Below are 23,288 nucleotides of genomic sequence, written 5' to 3'. Positions count from 1 at the left end.
TATGAGAAGATAAGAACGTAACCTTATTACAGTTGTCATGGATGCTAAGAATATCCTGTGCTACCCTAAGCATCCATCATGTGGTGTCTTAGATTTGCAGGGGAACTTTAATGAAAGCTCTCCACTTTCTTAAGAGGCTTTAATTATCTTGTGGCCCCATATTTACAGATATGGACATGTGAAGATCAGGCAGAATTTATATTATTCAAGGAGAGTCGTCAGTCATGGGCCCTGAAGCAAAAGAGGAAAGAATAAAACAGGATCGGAAGACCCCCTTCTCGACCCTCCCCTGAAACTTCCTTCTTGACAAAGATTGATGGGACCAATGTGACTCAGGCTCAGAGACTTCAGAGCCAAATCCTTGTAAGCCTGACAGCACAGAAAGAACTTTCCAGAGGGCAAAGAGATTTCGATTTCTGGGTGAACTTTGGATATTTGAGTAATCAATGGCTCTTCTTTGTGATGTTAAAAAAACCCAAAGATCAATCTTTTTTTCCCCTTAACTCACCACATTAAACAAGTGGTTTAAAAATAATAAATAAAGTGAAATTAATGAGTTTTGCTTGCCCTATAAAAACAAGCGTGCCATATGACTTGCCCCAGATTCTAATGTCTAAAGTTACTTAACCTGGTGCTCTATATATTATATTTTGCTTAAAAATATGTAGCACAGGAAAGAAATTTTGTTACTTAGAGTGATGACAAAAATGAAAACCCATAGAAAAACCTAAATAAATAGTTCTAGGCATTGGTTGAATACATGGGTTAAATGTGACAGTTTAGAATAATAAATACCCTGGACAATGCAAAGAAAAGTCTGCTCAACACAAGGCAAGTTATGACGAGGGAAGCAGAAGCTGATTACCATTCACATGTAGAATATTCTATTTGTACCACCATGATCTGAGTGCTGTAGTGTACTGACTTCAATGACAAGGCTCTTAGTTTCATTTTACACAGGAGACCCAAGAAAACTGTTCTGTTAGGAGTGCATTCACTGACTGCTAGTTTAGGTTTAAAAGAGAGTTAAGACACCAGAAGAACAATTCCCTCCCCTCTTTTTTTTTTTAAAGAGGTTTAAAAGAAAGGAAACCGTATGAAGCAGTTAAAAAGTGACCTGAAGCAATTACTTACAAAACCACTTCCTCAAGAATGAAAGTCTTGAGAAGAGCCTGATATCTGGTACTGTAGTTGAAAGGAAACTCTCTGTCGGTTGACAAAAAAGGCAGGAGAAGGCTCGACTGGGGCAGATAGAATCATATTTCTTTAGAATAAAGAAAGAAGAAGGTAGGCAGGACAGAGCAGTTCTGTCTTTTGGGAAGTGAAGAGCAGCTGTCTGAGGTCTGAGATGTTTTTTGGTCCTGTGAAGACAAAGTGACAAGAGGCAAGGCCACTGGTTGGGACTCGCTGATGCTCAGATACAGGCAGAGGAAACGTGGAGTGGGAGGAGCCATCAGCCAGAGCCCAGATGAAAAAAATCATAAGATTTCCATCAACAGCCAAGGGATGGTTCAGTCCAGACTCATGATAGCCAATGACCACCCAATGGAAAGAAAAGAAGGCTGGACCGACAGCTTGTCTAGCAGACTGGGTAGGAGGAGGGGCAAGCCTCTGCAGATACCAGCCTCCATCTGTCTCCTCATCCCTGAACTGAGCAAACCAATGGCTGAGGTCCTTTCAAGGCAACAGCCTGATCTTGCAGAGAAAAGAATATACGTCTCAGGCATCTTTCTTCTTTTAGCTCTCAATCCCTAAAACAATTTTATACTATTTATCCTTCAGGAACATGGCCCACATGTACATTATTTAAAAAAGGACATGCTCAGTGAAGTTGGTGTGTGTATGTGTGTGTTGAACATGGACAAGTGGACCAATCTTATCTTGGTGATCAGTGTCAGCAGCCAGCTTTGCAGGTACAAGGTATGAGGGACTATAACTAACACTTTTCAGCAACAGAAATCATTTTGAGGAATATTGTTTAATGAGTGGTACCTGGAAGGTTTCTCTCTGTTTCTCTGTCACTCATACACACACACACACTCACTGACTCACAGAGTCTTGGAGGAACATATGATAAAATCTAATTACAAAAACAGTTTAGGATTTCCCTCAACTGTATGTATCCTTAGAGAAACAGACTACCAAGTAGTTTAAAATACACCCTTTGTCTCCACGGGTTTCCACATCTGCCCGTCTGGAATATGGGTGCAGGAACGGGGAGGGGGGTGACTGTTTTTACTGTTTGTGTCACCTTATTTAAGGGACTTGAGCTTGGAGGATTTTGGTTTCTGTGAGGGCTCCTGGAACCAGTTTCTCATGGATACAGAAGGATGACTGTACCCATTCGTCTCTAGCCAATATTATGTTCTTAGAGGTTGAAAGGAAACACAAGCCCAACTTTTACTGAGAGAAAATAACAGAAAAGGAAGGGTCATATATTTTTCATTTGAATGTCCTTCCCCATCTCCCTAATCACCAATGTCCATTACATACTTGGTGAATTGAATGAAAAGAAAATAATGGCACACCCAATCAAATCAGAAGAAAAGGCGCTGCCACAAGAAGAGTTATGATCATAGAAGAATTAACGTATGTTTGTAGCAGAACAATGAAAACCAAGCAATACATTAGATTGCAATTTAATTTCCAGAGAAGGAAAGTTAAAATATATTCTGCAGAATTATGGGAAACATAGAAAGATCTTGTGTCATAGGTTTATTATTTTATTTCTAAGAAGAAAGGCAGAAAGATGAGGTAGAAATCTCATTTCACAGAGTTGATAATTTCTCACAGTATTGAAGAATATATGTATTTTTTAAATAATGCATTGTAATCAAAGTAAGTGAAAATATTCTTCCAAAAAAACCACGCCCACTAGTCTGAACTGTGTGTCAGAGACTGCTAAACATTCTTCTGTATACATTTCCCTTTGTTACTAAGAAATCAAACCCCTAAATTTTAGATGAGCACAAGGCCACGGCTGATTAAGACTACAATTTCTAGCTTTCCTTGCAGATGAACTTGGGATGAACCAAGTAGTGTGTGCAACATGTGAGACACATCCTTAAGTGAAAGAAGCACCATTCTCTGTCCCCTTTTTAGCTGGAGTACAAAAACAATGGTTGGAACTTTGGCAGCCATCTAGAATCATGTTATGATCTTGAGAATGGCAGGAGACATACTGAAGCAATGAGAGAGGAGGAGCCTGGGTCCCTGTCTCTAGGGAACCCAAGTCCAGGTCTTCGCTGACTATCTCCAGGATTTTGAAATATGAAGAGATATAGACCTGGATCTTATTGAAGTCACTGCCAGTTTTCTTTTCTGTCATTTGTAGGTAACATTGCTGCTGCTGCTCTTTAGTTGCTTAGTTGTGTCCGACTTTTTGTGACCTCATGGACCATAGCCCTCCAGGCTCCTCTGTCCATGGGATTCTCCAGGCAAGAATACTGGAGTGGGTAGCCATTCCCTTCTCCAGGGGATCTTCCCAACCCAGGGATCAAACCCAGGTTTCCTGCACTGCATGCAGATTCTTTACCATCGAGCCACCTGGGAAGCCCTAGGTAACTCTGCTGCTGCTGCTGCTGCTGCTAAGTCACTTCAGTCGTGTCCAACTCTGTGCGACCCCATAGACAGCAGCCCACCAGGCTCCCCTGTCCCTGGGATTCTCCAGGCGAGAACAATGGAGTGGGTTGCCATTTCCTTCTCCAATGCATAAAAGTGAAAAGTGAAAGTGAAGTCGCCCAGTCATGTCTGACTCTTCGAGACCCCATGGACTGCAGCCTACCAGGCTCCTCCATCCATGGGATTTTCCAGGCAAGAGTACTGGAGTGGGGTGCCATTGCCTTCTCCGTAGGTAACCCTAATCCTAACAAATACAGACTGGCAAGGTTGACTGCCAAAGCAATTTTATGAGAATAACTAGATAATTGGTTTCTTCAAACTGTTGTAAAAATAACTTAATTCTAGAGAGCAAAGGAAAAGTGTGTGCTAAATGGAAAATGGTCCAAGTTTTCAGTCAACCAAAGAAACAAGAACAATAACCCCAAGTTAAGGACTGATGCGTCCAAATCCAAATTAGGTAGAATTTCAGATTTGAATTCTTCCCTCCTTCTTCCTCCCTCCTCTCGTCTTTCTCTTTCTTTTCTTCTTTACTCCTTCCTTTCTTTTCTTCTTATTTCTCCTTCTTCTTTTTACTTAATTTAGTTATCAGTTTCAGGCCAAAACATATTTGGAATTCTTTGAATATTTCAGTATCTCATGTATTTCTTGCTCTTTATATGCCTGCAACTCCATGAAAGATGATTTATGTATCACTTGGCACCAAACTTCTCTACAAATATCCATATTTAAGAAGATTTACCTACCTTCGAGTAATGGAGTTTTTTTTTTCACTTCAGTTCAGTGCAGTTCAGTCACTCAGTCGTGTCCGACTCTTTGCGACCCCATAAATCGCAGCACGCCAGGCCTCCCTGTCCATCACCAACTCCCGGAGTTCACCCAAACTCACGTCCATTGAGTCAGTGATGCCATCCAGCCATCTCATTCTCTGTCGTCCCCTTCTCCTCCTGCCCCCAATCCCTCCCAGCATCAGAGTCTTTTCCAATGAGTCAACTCTTCGCATGAGGTGGCCAAAGTATTGGAGTTTCAGCTTTAGCATCAGTCCTTCCAAAGAACACCCAGGACCAATCTCCTTTAGAATGGACTGGTTGGATCTCCTTGCAGTCCAAGGGACTCTCAAGAGTCTTCTCCAACACCACAGTTCAAAAGCATCAATTCTTCGGTGCTCAGCTTTCTTCACAGTCCAACTCTCACATCCATACATGACTACCGGAAAAACCATAGCCTTGACTAGATGGGACCTTTGTTGGCAAAGTAATGTCTCTGCTTTTGAATATGCTGTCTAGGTTGGTCATAACTTTCCTTCCAAGGAGTAAGTGTCTTTTAATTTCATGGCTGAAGTCACCATCTGCAGTGATTTTGGAGCCCCCCAAAATAAAGTCTGACATTGTTTCCATTGTTTCCCCATCTATTTCCCATGATGTGATGGGACCAGATGCCATGATCTTCGTTTTCTGAATGTTGAGCTTTAAGCCAACTTTTTCACTCTCCACTTTCACTTTCATCAAGAGGCTTTTGAGTTCCTCTTCACTTTCTGCCATAAGGGTGGTGTCATCTGCACATCTGAGGTTATTGATATTTCTTCCAGCAATCTTGATTCCAGTTTGTGCTTCTTCCAGCCCAGTGTTTCTCAAAAGGTACTCTGCATATAAGTTAAATAAGCAGGGTGACAATATACAGCCTTGACTTACTCCTTTTCCTATTTGGAACCCGTCTGTTGTTCTATGTCCAGTTCTAACTGTTGCTTCCTGACTTGCATATAGGTTTCTCAAGAGGCAGATCAGGTGTTCTGGTATTCCCATCTCTTTCAGAATTTTCCCCAGTTTATTGTGATCCACACTGTCAAAGGCTTCGGCATAGTCAATAAAGCAGAACTAGATGTTTTTCTGGAACTCTTTTGCTATTTCCATGATCCAGCAGATGTTGGCAATTTGATCTCTGGTTCCTCTGCCTTTTCTAAAACCAGCTTGAACATGTGGAAGTTCACGAGTCACCTTTTTCCACTTAGCTCACAATAAAGAAATTAAGGTTTTTCAGGATGAAAAGATAAATGCTGCCCACAAATTGTGAATTTTTTGAGAATGGTTTTTTGATGAATTATTTACTTATAAATACATTCTTCTAATATTTCAGATACATTCACTCCCTTTCTGCATTTCACACTATGCAGTTGTGTGAGCAGTGATTCCCTTTATCAGTTCTACTTTTGGGCATAATATCCTTAAGTTACAGGCTTATTTATTTATCATGAATATTTGAACAGGGAACATAGGTAGACCTTCAATCCAGCAAAGGTTACAGATGACTCTTAAATAGGAAGGAAATAAGAAAAAGAGACATTCTAAGTTTTAAAAGATCAATTACTGATATTATTTCCTACTTAATTCAATTATCCATTGGAAGAGCTACTAACTTGGGCTAAAAGGTCGAGTCAGAACATTTGAATTCTAATCAACTGCAGAAGTTCTCCTATTTACATACTATGTAACTCTGAAATTATAAGCGAGTATTTCCTTTGAGAAATACTTAGCCAGAATGTTTACTCCATACTGAATCCACATTTTGGGAAATTATACATTTTAAAATTAGGTGTGAAGTGAAGATCTGTTTATTCTTGGCAGGATTCCTTTCTAATTTACGAAGATTGAAATGAGCAATTTTGGTTTTTACTTCCTCCTCAGTTTAGCAGAGTCACGATGGTTCTCTCCAGCTTTGCAATGTATATTTCAGCTGGTGTCGATGAAGACAAATTCCTCTCAGTCATGAGTGGTCCATCCATTAAGTGAGACAGATGGTAGTCTTGCCATAGTTTGCCAGATTCAGCGTCTTAAAACTGGCTGCCTCCCTTACCTAGGTCTACAGGAAACGTGTGCTATGTGCTAAGTCTCTTCAGTCGTGTCCGACTCTTTGTGACCCCATGGACTGTCACCTGTCAGGTTCCTCTGTCCATGGGCTTCTTCAGGCAAGAATACTGGAGTGGACTGCCGTGCCCTCCCCCAGGGCATCCTCCCCCAGGGCATCCTCGTGTCCTTTATGCCTCCGCAAGTGGCAGTGGGCTCTTTACCACTAGTGTCACTACACTACTACAGGAAATAGTAGGGCTTATTTTTCTTGAGGAAAAAAGAAGGAAGTCAGTGTTTTCCTAGGCAGGATGTCAAGTTATCTTCAAAACAGGTAAGCCAATAGCCTCTCAGCTTGGAGTGATGGACACAAGTTTTTGTTTCAAGGACACATACCCTGACGTTGTACAGCAGGTGGCAGGCTAAGACACTTGTGGATGTACTATCTTAGAGCTTTTCCTAAGAGAAATTTCTCCTTTTTTTTTTTTTAAATAATACCTTCACTTTATTCCAGCCTTCCCAGGTGCTTCTCTATCCTTGGACAAAGGCAGAGAAGAAAACAGAAGTCTTTAAGATAACATTTCAGTGCAGCTGAGAAGAAACCAGATTCTATAAGAATAGTAGAAAATAAAGAATGCTGAATCATTATCTGCACTGTGACCTTTGGAAACTGACCCGAAGGAAACTGACATCGAACGCACGTTTGATGAGCAGCAGGGGAATAGCCCTTTCTGCATCTTTCTGCCCCAACTCCAGGCAGATAAAGCGAAATCAGAGAAATCTGTCTGAGGCTGTTCCATACCCCATATGTATTCTGTCTCTTGGGAACTTTCTAATTCAGCCCCTCCTCTGCTGTAATTCCCCTGCTTTACTTCTGCTACCTTGAAAGTAAATTAGAAAGCATCTTAACTGCACAACGGCTGCAGAAGACACTTATAAAAGGAAAAGTCATTGATGTGAGATGGAAGACTCAGTCTGGGGTAGGGGTGGACAAAGCTCACGAGACACAATGCCAGGATGGTTCAAAGAGGGAAAAATAAAGTGGTTTTAACTTTCCCCATCTCCATTCTAATCAGCGCTCATGACCGTGAGAACTGCTAAGGGGCACATGGGCACTGGGTGTCCCATCTCCAGCTTTACTGGGGCCACTTCTGAGAAGAGAGCTTGAACCTGGAGCTGGATCATCTTCTAGGATGAGGAAATTCTATCCAATGGACCCAGGCTAAAAACACATGTTCATTTTCCCTCACTTTGACCAGACACACACTTGCACACAGAGAAGTCAAGATGAGGCAGGAACGTACATAACAGTGAACGTGTCTTTGTCGAAAGTGCTGGTGTGTGATGCATGGTGCAGCGTGGATTCTCTAAAACAGGAAGCTGCAAAAGCTGGAAATGCTCACTTCTAAGAGGCAGGAAGGGGCTTCCCTGGTGGCTCAGCGGTAAAGAATCCTCCTGCCAATGCAGGAGACAGAGGCTCCATCCCTGGGTTGGGGAGATCCCCTGGAGAAGAAAATAGCAAACCACTCCAGTATTCTTGCCTGGAAAATTTCATGGACAGAGGAGTCTAGTCCAGGGCTACAGTCCAGGGTTCACAGAGTCAGACATGACTGAGCGACTGAACAACAAAGAGGCAGCAAGCTTGACAGTTTTGTGTCGGAATTACCCAGTTCAAGGAGTGGCTGCTGAGTGCTACTGCACAAGCCTGTGCATCTTTTCATCCATTGGTCTTAAGAAAGCATAACTTCTGAAGACTGGTGGGACCAGGAGAGGTACGGAGGAGCTCCAGGGGAGGGAGAGCAGACAGGGGACCTATCTGGTTTGCTTCTGATGAGTGGCAACTTTCCTGGAACTTTAGAATTATCATTATGGATTGACAGCATTGGGGTTTGAAACAGTGATAATTTCAATGAAGAAAGATTAAAAACTAAAAACACACATACCATATCAAGTAGTTCCATATATTGAATATCCATAGAAAGATGACTAATAAAAGGATTTCCTCCTCAAATCTTCAGTTAGACAAGATCTAGGACTCTGCAGTGCTTCGTAGAAGTATGTTCAAATTTATATGAAGGCAACGCAAGTTAGTGTGGTAATATTTTGTGAAGTGTTCACTGTGTTTTGTTTGTGTGTGTGTGTGTATGTGTGGAGGGGATGAAATGACAGTTTAAAATATTTAAATGTTAATTTTATTCTTCTGTCTTACTGATTTTCTACATTTTTTTTTTTACATATTCTATTAGCTTCCTCTCTAGTAATACTATGCATTCATCTTGGATTTGAAGGTAAAAATTACTTGTAAATTAAGAAACGCGCTGTTGAGTGAATATTATTTCTAATCTCTTAAATATGGGCAATTTTTTCAAGCTATTTTTTAGGAAACTTGCAAGAGTTTGGAGTTTGCATGAGGTTTTCACAGTACTTGAATGGGTAGCAAGAGCTCCAGACAGGATCCAACTTGTTGCTCTGACATGACAGTGAGAACTGCCTCTTTTAATTGTGGTACATTTCCAACTAATCTTCACCTTACCCTTGGGAGGGAGGGATTGTTGTTATACTTACAGATGAGGAATTCTCTAGGGCTGAGACACTCTCCAAGACCACAGGGGTGGGCTGGGGACCCAAGCCCCTCCCTGTCTTTGTCCTCCAGTTTCTCCTTCCTTGGGCCACAAAACATGCCCTCTGGACACCGCAGGACTCTGGATACATCAGCAAATCCCCGAGGATTCACCTCCCTCAACTGTACAAGGTGACTTGGACTGGTCTTTCTCCCCACTCCCTGCTACCTCCTGTTCATTTTTAATTTGGGTTTATTCAGTGGAATGAAAAGTGATGGGATTCAGTGGGTGTCAGCTGACTGATGGGAGACAGAGTCCAGAGGAGGCTGTGAGTCTAGCAGGCCTCCAGAAAGCCCACACTGTTTGTCAAGAACCAGGGCGGACTTTATTGCATAAATTCTCAGTCTTAAGGCGATCTCATAAGATATATGGACTTGGAAGAAGAAGTAGGAAACGAAAGCCTCTATAGAAATACAAAAAAGTAGACACCATTTAAGATGGGTTGTAGACCGACTTAGAGGTTCATGGGCCAGGTTAACAACTTCTGGATTAAATAGTGCATGTACCCAATTTCATGGCCTCTAGGAGGACCAGTCCTGGTTGTTACACAAAGTGAGCAAAGCTTATTTTGATGTGGGAAATAGTAATTGAAAGATAAGAATGGAAAAATGTGATGAGTTTTCAAGACAGTCCTTTTCTTCCATGGGAAATTATGTTTCCCGTATTACTTTCTTGGTTATTGGAATAGGTTAGAAGAAAGAAAAGTTGATGAAGAACCAATAGAAGTATATATACTTCTTTAGAAGTATATAGAGAACTCCATGCCATTTTGATACTTTTTTGGAATATATTAAGAGCAACACTTCTGATTGCAGATTTATGGTTGTGATTTCTGTCCCATGAACCTATAAGCTGTATATGTAGGTCTGGGTGCCAATGGCAGGTCTGGGATAAAGGGTAAAAAATCTGAACCTCAGAGATGCCCAGATTCCCTCCAAAGGGCAAAGATGTACTACTGGTCATTTCACTCTTTCTTACACCCATGATATATAATTTTTCAGAACACAGGAAGAACAAGATGTCATTCACACATCTGAACATTTAGATTGCCATACTATTAATCTGGGTTTTGGAAAGTTGAGAACAAAGGAGGACTCCCTGTTTTGTCTGGTGGTGGTGAACAATTGATCCATACTCAGTCTGAAAGCCTCATCTACTCTCTGTACTCATTTATCAGCTGTCATGGCATCTAGCTTGCTGCTGAGAAACCCTGGGTGACGTCTACCATGTGAACTCTTTCAGGTCTGGGGTCACCGCAGGCAGCAATGGGGACCTGACACCTCAACTCTACAAACCCACATTTCTCTTAGAATTGACTGTGGAAGGTTTTCACAGAATGTTTCTTTCATGTCGCATGCCTCACATTAAATATTGTTAAAAAACTAAAAACCGATTCTGGGGGTACAATTTACAAGTCTTCATATAAGAAGGAAACGACTGAAAAAATACCCACCCAAGCACCTACAACTCATCTAGCGAACAAGGCTACTAATACGTAGGCGGTGCCCGGAGAACTCCGTGACTTGTGGAAAAGCGGGGAGGTGCAGTCCACCCTCTGGAAGGAAGTGAGACGTGCTGATGCAGAGAGTGCTGTCAGTGGTGCTTGGCTTCCTAAGTCAAATTCAGCAGCTGCGTTTCAGAGTCAGTGTCGTTACTTATTTCGACCTAAAACAGAAAATATGAATGGCTTTAAAAGACTTCAAAATTGAAAATGAAATTTCCTTTCTATTTACCCGGGCTTTATAAAAGGCAAAATGTGACTTGTGCTGTCTGGGTTCCTGGCTGTAGAGTCAGCAACCAAAACACCAGGGTTCCCTGCTTTTCGGATCAGGGTGGGTGAGCAGGTGTAAACATCAGAGGGTGGAACTTGGCTTCCTGGGAAGGAAGTGCCAGCCACAAGAAGATAAGGGGGTGAAGTAAGGGTGTTGTCTTTGGTGACCTTGGGGTAAAGACGACAGGGTGGTGTTGTCTCCAAACGGCCAGATACGCCCCTAACCTAACCTATAGGCTTCTGCTAGTTGACTGCTCAAGAATCATAAACACATAGGTGGCTTTCACACCACCTATGGCCCTTACATACATCCCACTCTGTGATGGTTAATTAAAAAAAATACTTTAATTTATTTATTTTTCACTGTGCTGGCTCTTCCTTGCTGCGAGCAGGCTTTTCTCTAGTTGCGGTGCACAGACCTCTCACTGTGGTGGCTTCTTTTGTTGCAGAGCACGGGCTTTAGGGTACATGGGTTTCAGTAGTTGTGGTGCCTGGCTTAGCTGCTCCTGGACCGGGGATTGAACCCGTGTCTCCTGCATTGGCAGGTGGATTCTTTACCACTGAGCCACCAGGGAAGCCCTGTGATGGTTAACTTAATGTGTCAACTTGGCTAGGTCATAGCAGCCAGATATTTGGTCAAACACAAGTCTAAAAGTCACTGTGATGGCATTTTTTTTTAAAGCGATTAACCTTTAAATCAATAGACTGAGTAAAGTAAATTCTCTCCATAATGTGGGTGGATTGTGTTCAATCAGTTGAAGGTGTTAAGAGAAAAGACTAAGGTCCCTGGAGGAAGAAGGAATTTTGCCTCCAGACTGCCTTTGGACTCAAGATGCAATGTCAACTCTTCCTGGCTCTCTAGTCTGCCTGCCTACTCTGCAGATTTAGACTTGCCAGCCCCATAATCACATGAGCAGATTTATTAAAATCTCTCTCTCTCTCTCTCCACACACACACACACACACACACACCCTATTGATTCTGTTTCTCTGGAATACACACTCTCATCTCCAGTCGTCCTTGTCTCCACACATTTGATAAAGATGCTGCACCTTTCAGACCCTGTACCAGTAATTAGCCTTGGGAAAGTGAGGGCTTTAGTTACAGCATCTTCATACAGTATCAGCTTCAACACAGTGTCTGCTACATGACTGACACCTGGCAAATATTTGTTGCATACTTCTGCTCTGTTTCTCTCTTGTGAGAAGTCTTAGCTGGTCCAAAACTACTTATCTTTGAGGTCAGTGGATATTTCTTCTCCTCCTTGAAGTCCCCACTTCCACCTCAGTGGTGTTGCTTGCTCATACTGCTCATGGCAACTCACACACTATGACTGGACCCCACGTGGGGCGAACAGCATTCAGCCTCACAAGCAACTGTTTCACTCAGCTCCATAAGTTTTCTCCCTCCAACTAAATTATAAGCAGGGTGCCAGTGGAGACCGTCTTTCATGCTTATTTTATCTCCCCATCCAGCAGTTCTCTCCCATTAACTCAGTTTGATGACTCTCTCTATGACTTGGAATATAGACTTTTTAGTCATAACTTGAAATAGCTGAAAAAAAGATCCAGCTTTCCAGTTTTGCCTTTTGGTAGCCACCCTTATCCCTGTAAATTCTGTTCCCTTCTCAGTCATCAGGGGTGGGACCCCTCCGTTCCCTCCTTACTACTTATCACATTTTCTGTGCCCTCCTATTTCTCTACATTCTGAAAGATGTAGCCCAAATGCCTAGCCCTTTTACTCCACTGCAGCTTAACAAGGAAAGATAAAAGGGTGAAATTAAATGGTGGAATTGTTGTGGCTTTATAAATCTTTTAGTCCGAAGATTTATTTGAGAGTCAAGTTATGGAGGTTTATTCATCCATCCAACAGATGACTCTTCTAGAATGGGATAGACAGTGGAGGAGGATGTTTTCCTTGTTAGCAAATAGTATTGGTGGTGGTGGGGGTGTGTGGTTAGGGGAACATCTAGGTACCTGCTCATATCGTTTTTTAAAAAAATCTTTTAAATTTTTACCTTTTTTAAAAAATTAATTTTTATTGGAGTATAGTTGATTTACAATGATGTGTTAGTTTCTATTATATGGCAAGGTGACTCAGCTATACGTATACATATATCTCTTCTTTTTTCGATTTCCTTCCCATTTAGGTCACCACAGAAAACCGAGTACAGTTCCCTGGGCTATACAGCACATTCTCACTTAGTTGTCTGTCTTATCAATTCAGTTCAGTTCAGTCGCTCAGTCGTGTCCAACTCTTTGCGACCCCATGAATTGCAGCACGCCAGGCCTCCCTGTCCATCACCAACTCCCAGAGTTCACTCAGACTCACGTCCATCGAGTTGGTGATGCCATCCAGCCATCTCATCCTCTGTCGTCCCCTTCTCCTCCTGTCCCCAATCCCTCCCAGCATCAGAGTCTTTTCCAATGAGTCAACTCTTGGAATGAGGTGGCCAAAGTACTGGAGTTTCAGCTTTAGCATCATTCCTTCCAAAGAAATCCCAGGGCTGATCTCCTTCAGAATGGACTGGTTGGATCTCCTTGCAGTCCAAGGGACTCTCAAGAGTCTTCTCCAACACCACAGTTCAAAAGCATCAATTTTTCAGCACTCAGCTTTCTTCACAGTCCAACTCTCACATCCATACATGACCACTGGAAAACCATAGCCTTGACTAGATGGACCTTTGTTGGCAAAGTAATGTCTCTGCTTTTCAATATGCTCTCTAGGTTGGTCATAACTTTTCTTCCAAGGAGTAAGCGTCTTTTAAAATTTCATGGCCGCAGTCACCATCTGCAGTGATTTTGGAGTCCCCAAAAATAAAGTCTGACACTGTTTCCACTGTTTCTCCATCTATTTCCCATGAAGTGATACCAGATTCCCATGAAGTAATACCAGATGCCATGATCTTCATTTTCTGAATATCGAGCTTTAAGCCAACTTTTTCACTCTCCACTTTCACTTTCAAGAGGCTTTTTAGTTCCTCTTCACTTTCTGCCATAAGGGTGGTGTCATCTGCATATCTGAGGTTATTGATATTTCTCCCGGCAATCTTGATTCCAGCTTGTGCTTCTTCCAGCCCAGCATTTCTCATGATGTACTCTGCATATAAGTTAAATAAGCAGGGTGACAATATACAGCCTTGATGCACTCCTTTTCCTATTTGGAACCAGTCTGTTGTTCCATGTCCTATATGTTCCATGTCCTATATCAATAATGTATATATGACAATCCACACCCCCAATTCATCTTACTCTCACTTCCCTACATTTATCTTTCATGTGATGAAAGTGAAAGAGTGAAATGAAAAAGTTGGCTTAAAATTCAACATTCAGAAAACTAAGATTCTGGCATCTGGTCCCATTACTTCATGGCAAATAGATGGGGAAACAGTGACAGACTTTATCTTTTTGGGTTCCAAAATCACTGCAGATGGTGACTGCAGCCATGAAATTAAAAGTTGCTTGCTTCTGGGAAGAAAAGTTATGACCAGCCTAGACAGCTTATTAAGAAGAAGAGACATTACTTTGCAACAAAGGTCCATCTAGTCAAAGCTACGGTTTTTCCAGTGGTCATGTATGAATGTGAGAGTTGGAATATAAAGAAAGCTGAGCACTGAAGAATTGATGTTTTTGAACTGTGTTGTTGGAGAAGACTCTTGAGAGTTCCTTGGACAGCAAGGAGATTCAACCAGTCCATCCTAAAGGACATCAGTCCTGAATATTCATTGGAAGGACTGATGCTGAAACTGAAACTCCAATCCTTTGGCCACCTGATGCGAAGAACTGACTCATTGGAAAAGACCCTGATCCTGGGAAAGATTGGAAGTGGGAGGAAAAGGGGATGAGAGAGGATGAGATGGTTGGATGGCATCACCGACTCAATGGACATGAGTTTGAGTAAACTCTGGGACAGGGAGGCCTGGCGTGCTGCAGTCCATGGGGTCACAAAGAGTTGGACACAACTGAGCAACTGAACTGAACTGAACCTCTGCTTATAGCTATTTTCTTTTTTTAAAAAAAAACTTTTATTTATTTTATTATCTGGCTGTGCTGGGTCTTTGCTGCACGTAAGTTTCCTCTAGTTGCAGTGAGTGAGGGCTACTCCTTGCTGCAGTGCACAAGTTCTCATTGTGGTGGCTTCCTTGTTACAGAGCACAGGCTCTAGGGCATGTGGGCTTCAGTAGTTGGGGCTCTCAGGCTCTAGGGCACAGGCTCAGTGGTTGTGGTACATGGGCTTAGTTTTTCTTGGCAAATTGGATCCTCTTGGACGAGGAATCAAACCGGTGTCCTTTGCATTGCAAGATGGGATCTTAACCACTGGACCACCAGGGAAGCCCCATATAGGTACTCTTTTCTGCTCTGGGGATTTAGCAACATTTACTGAAAAAACAGTGAAGTAGGCTGAGACTGTTCCAAGGATTCCTGGTAGGAATTCTGGAGTGTTTCCTCAGGCATTGGGAAATATGCCTGCAAGGAGTTTTCTAAGAAGACAGTAAAGCAACTTTGAAAGCAGGCATTGACGGGAAAGCTTGTTGACAACCATGCCTAAAGTTTTTATTAACAGATGGATTTTAAAAAATCAAACATATATAGAAGTAAAGAGAATGCTATTATGAATCCTTGTTTACTCACCATCCAGAATCAACTAAAATAAAAATGATCTAATTAAGTTTCAGGTATTCACGCAACATTTTAATTTTTTTAGCTAGAGTATTTAAAAGCAAATCTTAGACATCATGTCATATGTGTCACTTATGGGCACATCCAAGTGATGATTCCCTAGCTCAGTGATTTTTCCTTGTTGTTCTTGTTTAGTGGCTAAGTCATATCTGACTCTTTTGCATCCCCATGGACTGTAGCCTGCAGGCTCCTCCATCCATAGGATTCTCCAGGCAAGAATACTGGAGTGGGTTGCCATTTCCTTCTCCAGGGGATCTTCCCTGATCAGGGATCTAACCTGAGTTTCCTGCATTGATAGGTGGATTCTTTACTACTGAGCCACAAGAGAAACCCAATAGGTCTTTCAAATCTCTTTTAAATTTTATGAGTTCCCTCACCCCCACATTTTTTTTTTCTTCCCATTTTCCCTATGCTATTTCCCACATTCTAGATTGCTTGATTACTTCCTTGTGGTGAAGTTTAACTTACTCTGTTATTGTATTTTTACACTTTCAGTCCAAGATCAGTTAGTCCAAGATATTTCATAGACGGTGCCATGTCTTCTTGTTGCATCGCCTCTGGAGGTGGTGATGTCTAGTTGTCACTCTTTTAATGATGGATCAGTTAGTCTAGGTTGAACAGTTTGAGTTTGGGGATCCTTAAAAAAAATTTTTTTTTTTTTTAGCAGATGTTTGTAGATAAGTTAGCAGTTGCCTGAGGGTAACTACCCTCAAGGCAGAATGAAATCAAATGATAAGACAGTGATGTTATTCCAAAGTTCATCTCCTGATGGTCCTATCATTGTCTCTTTTTCTATTGCTTTTTTAAGTCTTACTGTGTCACTTCTGGGGTGTGTGTGCTGTGTGTGTGTGTGCTTGACTGTTTTGTACATTCTTTCTTTCCTTTTTTAAGTAAACAATCTCAAATTTTTATTGTCTTCATAATATAACAAAATATGAAGCTCAAAACTGGATCAATTGGCCCTTTCTCTTATCTCCCCCCAGATCAAAAATGCTTGCATCTCTTAACAGTCAGCATTCTCCTAGATCTACTTCCCAGGTGGCTCAGCAGTAAGGAATCTGCCTACAATGTGGGAGACTCAGGTTCGATCCCTGGGTGCGGAAGATCCCCTGGAGGAGGAAATGGCAACCCATTCCAATATTCTTGCCTGGAGAATCCCATGGATAGAGGAGCCCAGCGGTTTACAGTCCATAGCGTTGCAAAGAGTCGGACACGACTGAATGACTAATACTAGATCTGCAGTTGGGCTCAGCACATTCAAGCTTCAGTACAGCCTTTATTGTAGTTTTAGCCTTTTTCTGGAAAATTGGCTGAGTCTGCCCACCATAGGCGCTCTGCTTCCTGTCATAACGCCACTTTCCCTGTGCATACAGAGAATCCTTGCCTTTCTTGTACTGTGTCACTCTGTGCAGCTGGCGCTTGCCACACTTTGTACAGAAAGTCTGGCAGGTTTTAAGAACATTCACCACCTCTGCCAGAGCACTGTCGGCATAGAAAGAAGCTTTCTTATGTCTTGTTTCTTCCCAGAACCTGTCATAACTTGCAACTTATACATATTTTTGATGTGACTATAAAGTGAAAGATACGTATTTGACATTAAACTTGGTTTATGTTCATTATCTTTAATTTTAAAATCAGTGGATACTTCCTCTTGGGGACAGGGCCAAATGAAGCTACCTTTATTCATGCTGATTAATTTTTTTGGGGGGGAGATGCTCTGTAACTCCACACCTCTACAGAAATGAATTTTCATGCCGTTCACACCGATGACAAGTACTGAGAAAAATCCTGAGTTTCTTGGAAAGACAGGAATTGATAACTTCCCTGGAGGGTACCGTTTGGATATGAGCTTTCTCATTTTGGAAAAGGTTTTATGTGAACCAGGCTCCATAAGCTCTGGGGGCAGTGTGCAAGGTCGTGTGTCAAATAAGAGGACCCCTGTGTCTCCAGGGAGGCACAGGACAGATAACTGAACATGGGCAAGGAGCCTCTCTTGCATGTGGCCAGCTGCAGCGCTGGTGGCCACGTTCTTGCCTAGTAGACAGGGGTGCATCGACTGGCCAGAGTAGGAATGAGTCACAACTGTGTGAGCTGTATAAACACAGCCATCTCACTGCTACTGGTCAAATAACTACACATTTCCCTGGTGGCTCAGACAGTAGAGAATCTGCCCGCAATGCAGGAGACCCGGGATAGATCCTTGGATCAGGAAGATCCCCTGAAGAAGGCAATGGCAGCCCACTCCAGTATTCTTGCTTGGGAAATCCCATGGACAGAGGAGCCTGGTGGGCTATACAGTCCATGGGGTCACAGAGTCGGACATGACTGAGTGACTGAGCAGCAGCTGTAGGATATGTTCTCATATAGTCCCCAAAAGGGATAATCATCACCTAGGATGGATCAGAATGTCATGAATGCCGAGACTGGGGGAAGGAACTCCAAGCCAGGGAGAACAGTGAGCCCTGGGTGCTGCCCGCTGGGTGCCAAGTAAGGCAGGCAGGCGGGGACACCAGCTGTCCTTGGGGACCACACAGAGGGGCTGAGTGCTTTATTATTTAGTGCTCTGGAGGCTTGAGGCCACCCTGCAGGGTTAATGTGCACAAAGAGCTACCTTTCCAGGGACTGATGGGAACAGAACTGCACGCTCAGTAATGGGAAAAGTGAGCCAGTCATTGCTCCGAGCAGGTCATCAGCACCTGGCTCTGTGTAGCATAGAGACAGACACACAGACACCTAGATGAATATGAAGGTGTGAAAGCCAATTGAGGACGAGTCAAAATAGGATCCAGCCAGAGAGCTATCATTTTATTAGTCTTCAGTTGTTCGGTCAGGAAGTGGAGGAGTGATGGGATGAATGGTGGTTCCCTGGCTGCAGTTTACTGATACATTGCTGGAGGTTGTTGGCTTTTACTTATTATTATTTTGTAAATGTATTTTTGTGTCTTTTATTTTTTAATTAATTTTTATTGGAGTATAGCTGCTTTATAATTGTATTAGTTTCTGCTGTACAGCAAAATGCATCAGCCATGTGCTGTGCTTAGTCACTCAGTCATGTCTGACTATTTGGACCCCATGGACTGTAGCCTGCTAGACTCCTCTGTCCATGGAATTCTCCAGGCAAGAGTACCGGGGTGGGTTGCCATGCCCTCCTCCAGGGGATCTTCCAGACCCAGGGATCGAACCCATTGTCTTCCGCATTGCAGGAGGATTCTTTATCACCTGAGCCACCAGGGAAGCCCAGCCATACATGCACGTATGCCCTCCTTTATTGGATTTCCTTGCCATTCAGGTCACTCCAGAGCACAGAGTAGTTCCCTGTGCTATTCAGTAGGTTCTCATTAGTTATGTATTTTATAGGCAGTATCAATAGCGTATATATGTCCATCCCAATCTCCCAATTCTTCCCACTGCCTCCCTCTCCCACTTGGTATCCATACATTTGTTCTCTATGTCTGTGTTTATTTCTATTTTGCAAACAGGATCATCTATACCATATTTCTAGATTCCACACACGTGTTAATCAGAGTTTGAAAGCACATCATTCTTACCTCCCTGCCTTCTACACACTCACACACAACCCCCTCTGAGTTGTCCTCCCAGCTGGTTTCTAATCTAGATGCTGTAAATTCAGGATGGCTTGGCACCAACCTGTAAGGATGCCGATACCAAACATCTGTTCTCAGGAAAGAGCAGATGGACGTGACCACCTCTGGCTCCATCCAGCAGCCCAGCTGTCAGAGGAGGATTTCCTCTGAGTCTGCACTGTGAAGGATGGACATACAGGGGGAACTGACTGCAGTGCTGGCCTGAAATGGGGGTCAGTGTGTTTTCCAGAACTTGGTTGCAATAGCAGACAATCAATGGTAGTCACATGGCATGTAACAATTTTTGTGAAGAAAAGTCAGCCTCCTGCAAAGGCAATCAGACAAGTCAAGATACCAGAGAAAAGTCAAGTTCTTATTTGGAAATCTGAGGAAAAGATTGGCTAAAAGCAACAGGAGAAGCTTTTTCCATCAAATTTTCTCAACTGCAGTCATGGGGAATCTTCCCTGTGGAAATTTCTAACATTATCAAATCTCTCTACTTCTCTTGGAAAACTTAGTTCTAAAACTCCACTGCTGTCTATCTTTGATAAGCTGCTTTGCTCTGATTATTTTTATGTGAAGAGTTATTGCTACACGGGGCTTCATTTTCCCACCACCTAGTCCCTGACCATTATGATGGTTTTTACAAACCTTAAAGTATTTCAGTTGCTCAAGATGATGCTCCTTGATTATCTGTATCTCTTTTAGAGCAGCTTGGGTTTATGCCAAACTATGTTTCTTCCTGGGGCTTCCCTGGTGGCTCAGATCGGAAAAAATCTGCCTGCAATGCAGGAGACCTGGGTTTGATCCCTGGGTAGGAGAGATCCCCTGGAGAAGAAAATGGCAACCCACTCCAGTATCCTTGTATGGGAAATCCCATAAACAGAGGAGCCTGGAGGGCTACAGTCCATGGGGTCACAAAGAGTTGGACACAGCTGAGCAACTAACACTATATGCCTATATATGCCTAAGTTTCTTCCTGAGAGGTGTAGCTGCTTCTATTAACCCTCTACCTCTGGTGGTACTGTTGCTTCCACCATAAGCTGCCCTGAAGCTGTCCTCTTCAAACCACAGATGACCACATGAGCAACCCTTGCACTGGTCCTTCCCCCATCATGAAAGGTGGTGTAGCAGTAGCAATGGAGGAGACCATGGTAGAAACCCCGGATGTACTTATGTTGAGAGTTAACCTCCCCCCACCCCGACTCACAGCCATGGCAAGATAACGGACCCCAGCATAGGCTCCCCTTGACCTCCAAGCCAGACTCAGATGACAATCACTGGAAGCATCTCTATAGCCTTAGCCATAAAGAACAACATCGTTTAGATGGTGAAGCAATGGCTGCTGGGGATCTCAGAGCATCCTCACCAAGAGCCAAGATTCCTTCTCTGCTTAAACATCTGCTTCCTTGTGGGGTTGCTGACTTTATGTGAGAACTATGGCAAAGGCCAGATTGGATAGGCACAGATTTCAACTTTATCCTGTGCAGAGTGGCCAAGCAGATGAGACCCCATGTAGGGAACACTCGTTTTCTTCTTTTTCTCTTGATAAACTCTTCATCTTCTTATCAAAGTCAGCTCAGACATCACAGCTCAGTGGTGTCTTCTCTCCCCAAGTGAGAAGTAAACATTCCCTCTTCTGTAAAAACTTCCCTTGGGGTCACCATTTTGTATCTGCTTATTTCTATGTAGGCTTCCTCTCCTGGATCATTAGCTGCTGGAGGTTGAAGCTCAAAGATCACTCATCATTTTATTATTGACAAAAATAACTTTTTGTTATTTCCAGCCCAGATCCTGGTACACACGTTGTAAGTGATCAATACACAGTTGTAAATGGAAGTAAACCAATTTATTTAACCAGTGAGTCATGATAGCTTGATGCTGTTACTTTTTTCTAAAAAAAATAACTTTTTATTTTGTACTGGGGTATGTTCCATTAATAATGTTGTAATAACTCAGCCATACTTATATATGGATCCATTCTCCTCCAAACCCCCTTCCATCCAGGCTGCCACATAACATTGAGCAGAGTGTTACCTTTTTAAAAAAATTGAAATATAGCTGATTTACAATGTTGTATTAGTTTCAGGTGTTGAGCAAAGTAATTCAGATGTGTGTGTGTGTGTGTGTGTGTGTGTGTGTGTGTGTATATATACCCACACATATGTATAATATGTATACACATTATATGTACATATGTAAGTATTTATATATTATATATAATCCTTTTTCAGATTCTTTTCCCTTATAGATTATTACAAGATATTGAATGTAGTTTCCTATGCTGTATAGTAGGTCCTTCTTGTTTATCTATTTTATGTATAATAGTATTAGTTATTATGTATAATAGTATAGTTATTATGTATAATAGTTTCTGTTAATCCCAAACTCCTAATTTACTCCTCCCTCACCTTTCCCTGTTGGTAACCATAAGTTTGTTTTCTGTGTCTGAGTCTGTTTTCGTTTTGTAAATAAGTTCATTTGTTGATGCCGGTATTTTAAAGAGAGACAAAGCAGGAAAGACCAAATCCATATGTGAATTGCCACCCCATCGCATCACCCCAGGGCACATAGTCACACACAGGTGGACTGTGGGCCCTGGAACCGGACACTTTATGATTGTGAGCAGTGACACAATCAAACACAAGAATGGGGACTCCCTGTGCAAGTCTACAGTGAACGGATTGTCTGTGACCATCCATCTAAAGTCGACAGTTACCTGTCTACATGTGCTTGAGAATATGACCAAGATTCTTCCGGTTCCCTTCATGAAGGAGCTTTTCCATAAACATGGATTTGTACTCCATGGAGATCAGAGCCTTAATGAAGCTTCAAAGCCAGGGTTCACGCATGCCCTGCCCCTAACAATTTAGTGCAGAAGATTGGCTTTTCCTCTAGTCTGTTGCTGGTACAAGGGATATGGCATCACTGCGCAGGTTACAATGGAACCCAAAACAAGGGCTTTTTAAAGAACAATCAGGCAGGCTGACTGATGCCAGCTGGATCAACTGTGCCATGTTTGCATACCTGAGGGGAGAACCCGCACCGACCTCTTAAATTGTTTCCTGCACAACGATTTTATTTTGGGTTTAGTTTGATCTTGCAGATTCCTGCTTCCTTCACAGTTGAAGGCATTCCATATTCATCTGGCATAATGACACGCATCATCTATCAAAGCAGAAACTTGTTCTCTTGTTTCCTGCAGCTTGTAGCTGATGCCACCTTCAGCTGAAAAGTGTGGGAGGTCAGCAGTGAACAGGGTAGTTGATGTAACTAGAGATTATCACGCTAAGTGAAGTAGGTCAGGAAGAGAAGGACGAACGCCGTAAGATATCACTTACATGTGAAATCCAAAGTGTGGCACAAACGAACCTATCTATGAGACAGAAGCAGACTGATGGAGAGCAGGTTTGTGGTTGCCAAGGCGGGGAGGGGGTCGGGGAGGGATGGACTGGGAGTTGGGGTTGGTAAATGCAAACTATTGCATTTAGAATGGATAGACAACAAGGTCCTAATGGATGGCACAGGAAAACTATATTCACTATCTCGTGATAAACCACAATGGAAAAGAATATTAGAAAAGGACGTCTGTATGTGTATAAGTGAGTCGCTTTGCTGTATAGCAGAGATTGGCACCACGCTGTAAATCAGCTATTGTTTTTGTTGTTTTAGTTGACTCTTTGCGACCCCATGAACTGTAGCCCACCGGGTTCCTCTGTCCATGGGATTTCCCAGGCAAGAATGTCGGGAGTGGATCTTCCAGCTCCAGGGACTGAACCTGTGTCTGGTGCTTGGCAGGTGGATTCTTTACCACTGAGCCACCAGGGAAGCCTACTATACTTCAATTTTTTAGGAAAAGCCCTTACAAGGGAGTGGAGTTGATCACAGCCTTTTAGGTAATCTTACCAGGATGTTTCATGCATTCTGGATTCACAGAGCTGGAAGGGACCTTAAGAAACAGAGACAGAAGTCACGTGCCTCTGGGCCATCCCACTAGACACCCTTTTCAGGCACATGGATGAGCGAGTGTCATTCAAGAAAGGAGATTCCATTACCATCAGTAATCAATTACTGTGTTTAATAACTTCCCCTAATAAAAAGATCTTTCTTACATCCAACCAACATCTTTCATACTGCAATCTCTCTGCTGAGTTATTCTTCAGAGTGGGGATGAA

At 42.6% G+C, this 23,288-nt stretch overlaps 1 protein-coding gene across 2 annotated transcripts in view; it reads right to left on the bottom strand.

The window, feature by feature from the left end:
• Positions 1-6,927: 6,927 nt before the first annotated feature.
• NKAIN3 (sodium/potassium transporting ATPase interacting 3) overlaps positions 6,928-23,288 on the bottom strand; it is a 542,894-nt gene continuing 526,533 nt past the window's right edge. For both annotated transcript variants that reach the window (XM_061438834.1, XM_061438835.1), the window contains one exon: positions 6,928-10,744. In XM_061438834.1, coding sequence (XP_061294818.1) covers positions 10,735-10,744 — 10 coding nt within the window. In that variant the 3' untranslated portion in view covers positions 6,928-10,734. The remainder of the gene's footprint in view (positions 10,745-23,288) is intronic.

The sequence above is a fragment of the Bos javanicus genome, chromosome 14 (genome assembly GCF_032452875.1).
Source record: "Bos javanicus breed banteng chromosome 14, ARS-OSU_banteng_1.0, whole genome shotgun sequence".
Lineage (NCBI taxonomy): Eukaryota > Metazoa > Chordata > Mammalia > Artiodactyla > Bovidae > Bos > Bos javanicus.
Note: the sequence above shows the minus strand (reverse complement) of the source record. Positions and strands in the feature narration are given on the sequence as shown.